We start from the raw sequence: 5,920 nt of genomic DNA, 5'->3' as shown, positions 1-5,920 counted from the left end.
CGCACAAAAGGGGGGACCGGAAACCATGTCCTGGGGTACGTTGTTTGGGGTCCAGAGCTGGGATGCAGGTGTGGGTAGGAAGTGGGCCAGGAGGTTGATTTCTCATGAGCTCACACTTGCTGAGGGCCAGGAGCTGTTCCAAGCACTTCACAGGTAGTAAGTCTCTCATTCTTCACAACCAATAGGGTCTACACTCTTATTATCCTCCTTTTTAGCTGAGGAAACTGAGGTATAGAGAGGCTAAAGAAGTGCACCAGGCCACACAGCTAGGGCCCAACAGAGCCGGCCCAAGCCCAGGCAGTGGGCTCCAAAGCCCCCGCGGTGAGCTCCCACGCTGCGCCACCTCTTATGTCTCACGTGTGTGGTGCCATAGATCAGAAGCAGGGGAACGGCCCTTGCGGGACTGCCCATCAAGCCCAGAACTGAATCTCAAAGTCCCCAGACCCCTGTGTTCACTCTACACGGAGCCTCACCTGTCTGTCCAGGTCCCCACGCCCCAGGGAGCTCTGCTTGTGGGATGAGACCCTGGCCCCCACAGCTTGCTTCCTGGAGGGTTGTCAGAAGGGCCGGATGAAGAGGTGAGGACAGGATGGGTGCTGGTGGGAGGGGGAGAGCAGAAGGGACCTGTGGCCACAGCAGGAGGGGCGGGACAGGAAGCAGAAGTGATATAAACAGTGGTCTGGGTGATGAGCTGGGTGGTGAGCCTGCCGGGGTGCTGACACCATTTCAGGAGCGTCTTCTGCGAAGAGAGAGCATCTGTGAAGAGCTTCTCAACACGGGACCCCAGGTAGGGAAGAAGGCGGGCGTCGGGGAAGCTGGGAGCCCCTGGGTGGGCACAGAGGGGCATGGCAGTGGGGCTGCTCCATGTCGAGAAGAGCCTGATGGAGCAGGAAGTGCTGTGACCCATGAGACTGTGCCTTGTCACTGACTCTCTGGGTGGCCTCATGCCCGCTCTGGGCCTCAGTGTCCTCATAGAGATAGTGGAGACATTATAGGGCATTGTCAGATGTGGACAGGGAAAGGCCGCTAGTAAAGCTAGAAACAGACTGCCTGGGAGATCGTATGATGAGGACCAGGTAGAGACAGCTCTGTGATTAAGGTCATGAACTGTGCTGGCCTCCCAAATGGGATGACCCTAACTGGGATGACCCCAGGGCCTTCTCCTCTCGACTTCCCCAGGGCCTGCGTGTTGCCTGGAATCCTACCACCCAGTCATTCCTTCGGGTGAGGCACAGGGTGCCCCAGCTAGAACACAGGGCTCCTGCTTTCCAGAGCCCCCCGTGCCTCAGAGAAGCTGTGATCCCTGGAAGGTGCTAGAAAGGACCAGCCTCCAAGGGGTCTGGTTTGGATAGGGGTAGAGTGTGGAGACTCCAGATGATAAACAGGTCTGGGTGAGGCTCCAGAGCCACCTCAAAATAAGGAAGAAATTTCAATTATTGTTCAACAGTAGGCCTCAGGCAGCTCGCAGGCAGTGCCAAAATTCTGCAGAGCATGGCAGAGAATGCCAGAGGAGGCGCAGGCATCAGGAGCCCTGGAGAGGGAACGTAAAGCCCTCCCCACACAGGTGCAAGGGCATAGGCACATGTCCAGCTTCCGGGCGGGAACACGGGCTGCTGTCCTCCCATGAGACTCAGAGAGCGAGCCCCAGCGGGAAGGTAGGGACCATAAGGGCAATGTGTTCTTTCTTTCCCAATTCTGCTAAGGGCTTCGTGGGAGAGAGACAGAGAATGGGAGAGGAAGGGTGGGAGAAGCATTGCTTGTTCTGGGGCTCCAGAATCCAGGCCTCTCTATGGTCGCAGATGCCTCCCTAAATGTGTGATGTCCCTCTGCTATACGCAGAGCCCTGGCCCCACCAGCAGCGTCTGTGATCCTGGGGCCAGAGCCATCTCCCTGGATCCCCATTACGCCTTAAATAATGAAATCCCAGCAACACCCGGATGACTCAGCAGTTGGGCGCCTGCCTTCAGCTCAGGTTGTGATCTCAGGATCCAGGATCGGGTCCCACGTTGGGCTCCCTGCAAGGAGCCTGCTTCTCCCTCTGCCTGTGTCTCTGCCTCTTTCTCTCTCTGTCTCTCATGAATAAATAAATAAATCTTTAAAAAAAAATCATGAAATCCCAGCAAGGGGCACCTCCTGCCTGTGTGACCCCCTTGGGCAAGTCACTCCGCCCCTTGGGCCCGTTTGCACGGGGGAGGGATGGGCCAGGTTTGTCAAGGCCAGCGCAGCTCTGACATTCGGTGACTTGGGAGATCTCCCCTTCCCTCTCCGCTCCATGTGCCACGATGGCTCAGCCTCCGCACCTCTCCTCTGCCCACAGCTTCTGGAGCCCAGACACCCCCTGTTTCCGCAGCTCCATGGGTGCCCACCTGTTCCTCCCGGGCCTCGTCCTGCTGCTGCTGCCCACGCCCACCCCAGCCCCCTGCCACACGGCCACGCGCAACGAGTGCCGGCGCAACCGCTGGTTCGTGCCCGGCTCGATGCTGGCCGGGGAGGGCATGGACGTGACCAGCCTCAAGCGCTCGGGCTCCTTCCCAGTCGACACAGAGAGCTTCCTGCGGCCCGACGGCACCTGCACCCTCTGCCGCAACACCCTACGGGGGGGTGCCCTCCAGCGCCTGCCCCTGGCACTGACCGACTGGCGCGCCCAGGGCTCCGGCTGCCAGCGCCGCGTGGTCAAGGCCAAGGCCAGCTCCACCGAGGGTGTGGCCAGGGAAGCAGCCAGCAACATTCACAACGACTGGCGCGTGGGGCTGGATGTGTCTCCCAAGCCCAACATCAATGTGCATGTGAGCATGGCCGGCTCGCACTCCAGGGTGGCCGACTTCGCTGCCCAGAAGACCCACCAGGACAGGTACAGCTTCAGCACTGACGTGGTGGAGTGTCGCTTCTACAGGTGAGTGTAGCAGGTGGGGGTGGAGGGGCTTGGGAAAAGGTGTGGGGAAACTTGGAGTGGTCTGGGAGCACTGGAATGGCAGGGTGGGGACTCAGTGCCCCAGGAGGAGACACAACCCTGGTTCTCACACACTGGGTGGGACAGTGCTCCCAGGTCTCCTTCCCGGGGTCCCTAAACAGGAAAAGCCTCACAGAGAACAGGTGAAGGAGAAGCGAGCAAGGCTGTGCTGAGATCCCCAACACGGTGCCATTCAGATCTACGGAGTGCCGAGTCCCCTCTGTCTTGTGGGCAGGTCACCTGGCAGGAGACTTCCCATCACTGGGCCTCATGCACCCATCCGCCCACGATCATGTCTGCCACGTATCAGGCTCTGTGCTGGGAATTAGGGCTACAGTGCCAGACAGCAGCATTATACCCCACCCTCAGGGATCTGGGTCTCACACCCCAGAAACACATGGTGTCCATGGAGGACCCAAGTCACCCACCCTGATTTCTTCCACAGTGAGACAGGGTAGCCAGAGCCGTCAGGATCTCAATCTAGAGGCCAGATGGACCAAGGCCTTAGGATGTAGGTTCCAAGCCTGGAAGGTCACCATCAGTGTAGCATCATCACCTTTATAACTAAAAAAGAACAGAGAAGAAAAAACTATTTTGAAATGGAAAAGGAGAGATTTGGCACACGTAGGTCACCATGGAGTGACAGACAGAATGGGTTTCCCTGGCGGCTCAGCGGCTAGAGCTTGGGCTTGGCGCCAGGCCACCTGGTTCAAGTTCTCTTTCTGTCACCTACCCGTGACCCTGGGCAATCCTGCGGGAAGGCTGATGGGGAATGCTAACCAACTGGTGTTCCTCTCCTCCTTCAGTTTCCACCTGGTACACTCTCCGCCACTGCACCCCAATTTCCAGAGGGCCCTCAGCGACCTGCCCCCCAATTTCAACACCTCCACAGAGGCTGACTACCTCAGGCTCATCTCCAACTATGGCACCCACTTCATCCGGTCCATGGAGCTGGGCGGCCGGATCCTGGCCCTCACTGCCCTGCGTACGTGTGAGCTGGCCCTGGAAGGGCTCACAGCCGATGAGGTGTCAGACTGCCTAACAGTCGAGGCCCAGGTCAGCATAAGTGACCACGCCAACCCTTCATCAGAATTCAAGGCCTGTGAGGAAAAGAAGAAGAAGCACAAGATGACAACCTCCTTCCACCAGGCCTACCAGGAACGCTTTTCCGAGATAATTGGTGGCCACCATACCTCCATGAGTGACCTGCTGTTTGGGAACCAGGCCGGGCCGGAGCAGTTCTCAGCCTGGATGGCCTCACTGCTGGACAGACCCGGCCTGGTGGACTACACCCTGGAGCCTCTGCATGTGCTCCTGGAGAGCCAGGACCCACGGCGGGAGGCGCTGAGGCAGGCTGTGAGCAAGTACGTGATGGACAGAGCCCGTTGGAAGAACTGCAGCAGGCCCTGCCCCCCGGGGCAGCAGAAGAGCCCCCACAACCCATGCCACTGTGTGTGCCACAACTCAGGGATCACCAACCAGGACTGCTGTCCCCGGCAGAGGGGCCTGGCCCACTTAGAGGTTATGAACTTCCAGGCAATGGGCCTGTGGGGAGACTACTTCACGGCCACAGATGCCTATCTGAAAGTCTTCTTTGGAGGCCAGGAGCAGAGAACCTACACGGTGTGGGACAATAATAACCCCACGTGGATGACGCGGCTGGACTTCGGGAACGTGCTCCTGTCCACGGGAGGGCCCCTGAGGGTTCAGGTCTGGGACCAAGACTATGGCTGGGATGATGACCTCCTTGGCACCTGTGACCAGAAAGCACAGTCTGGCTCACATGAGGTCAGGTGCAACCTGTCCCACGGTCACCTGAAATTCTCCTACATTGCCAAGTGTTTGCCTCACCTGACGGGGGCAACCTGCCTGGAGTATGCCCCCCATGGTCGTCTGGGAGAGCCTCCAGGAAACCGGAGTGGGCCAGTGTGGTGAGAAGAGTGGGCCTTGAGAGGACCTAGGGTGCCTAGGCCTGGACTGAATGGGGTTCTCACAGAGGGAGCCAGGGCCTATCTTCATACCCCCATTAGACAGATGGAAAACTGAGGTCTTTTTTTTTTTTCCAATGAAGTGCCTGAAAGGCCAGCCCCAAGTTTCCAGTCCAAGGTGCCTTAGCTCTCTGATACACTTGTGCCCCCGAAACGAGCTGGGGCCAGGCCACAGCCTCCAGCCCCTACTACACAGGGTCAGGAGCTGGGCAGAAGGCCAGGAGGCCTTTCCTCCTAGGCTGCCTCATGTCATTGAAGACCTTCCCTTGGGGATCCCTGGGTGGCTCAGTGGTTTAGTGTCTGCCTTCAGCCCAGGGTGTGATCCTGGAGTCCCGGGATCCAGTCCCACATGGGGCTCCCTGCATGGAGCCTGCTTCTCCTTCTGTCTGTGTCTTTGCCTCTCTCTCTCTCTGTGTGTGTGTGTGTGTGTGTTTCTCATGAATAAATAAATAAAATACTTAAAAAAAAAAAAAAAAAGACCTTCCCTTGCGGCCCTTGGTAGTACGGGCAATCCTTCACCCTCTGGAGTCTAACCCTGCCTGCCCGGATGTCTCTGCCTTCCCTGTCTTCTTTGCACCCCCCCCACCCCCCAGCTTTGCCCCTGAGCCAAAACGAGAACTGTCTGAACCTGCCTGGTGCGTGCACTGCCTGAAGGAGGACTAATAAACGCGATGTGACAGTGACGGTCATGGCATGGTTGTGGCAGAGGAGAGAATGGGGACAAAAGACGGCCCTGGAGACCAACTTCTCCATCAGCAACCCTGCACATGTGGGACAGGTGGCTCACCCCGGGGTGGGCTGGGTAATAAACAAACTGGCTTTCCCCCTTTTATTGGAAATGCGGGGACCCAAAATATTTTACCTCCCTCGTAAGTCTTGATTCAAGAAACAGCAGCACAAATTCGATGACCAAAGGCAACAGACGTTCAGCTCCCACCTGGGTGGCCACAGGGAGCGGTGGTGAGGACTACGGTGAGCTGAC

General features: G+C 58.1%; 1 protein-coding gene across 1 annotated transcript; it reads left to right on the top strand.

Annotated features, from left to right (window-relative positions):
• The first annotated feature begins 658 nt into the window (after nt 1–658).
• Nucleotides 659–5,415, top strand: PRF1 (perforin 1). The gene is made up of 3 exons (XM_026009978.2): nt 659–787; nt 2,318–2,893; nt 3,757–5,415. The coding sequence occupies exons 2-3, from the start codon at nt 2,355–2,357 to the stop codon at nt 4,883–4,885; spliced, it is 1,668 nt and encodes a 555-aa protein (XP_025865763.1). The 5' UTR covers nt 659–787; nt 2,318–2,354; the 3' UTR covers nt 4,886–5,415.
• Nucleotides 5,416–5,920: the final 505 nt, after the last annotated feature.

The sequence above is a fragment of the Vulpes vulpes genome, chromosome 4, assembly GCF_048418805.1.
Source record: "Vulpes vulpes isolate BD-2025 chromosome 4, VulVul3, whole genome shotgun sequence".
Taxonomy (NCBI): domain Eukaryota; kingdom Metazoa; phylum Chordata; class Mammalia; order Carnivora; family Canidae; genus Vulpes; species Vulpes vulpes.
Note: the sequence above shows the minus strand (reverse complement) of the source record. Positions and strands in the feature narration are given on the sequence as shown.

Coding starts and splice junctions, on each gene's coding strand:
- PRF1 (XM_026009978.2), top strand. CDS start 2,355: ATGGGTGCCCACCTGTTCCTCCCGGGCCTCGTCCTGCTGCTGCTGCCC. Junction 2,894..3,756: donor GTGGAGTGTCGCTTCTACAG/GTGAGTGTAGCA, acceptor CTCCTCCTTCAG/TTTCCACCTGGTACACTCTC.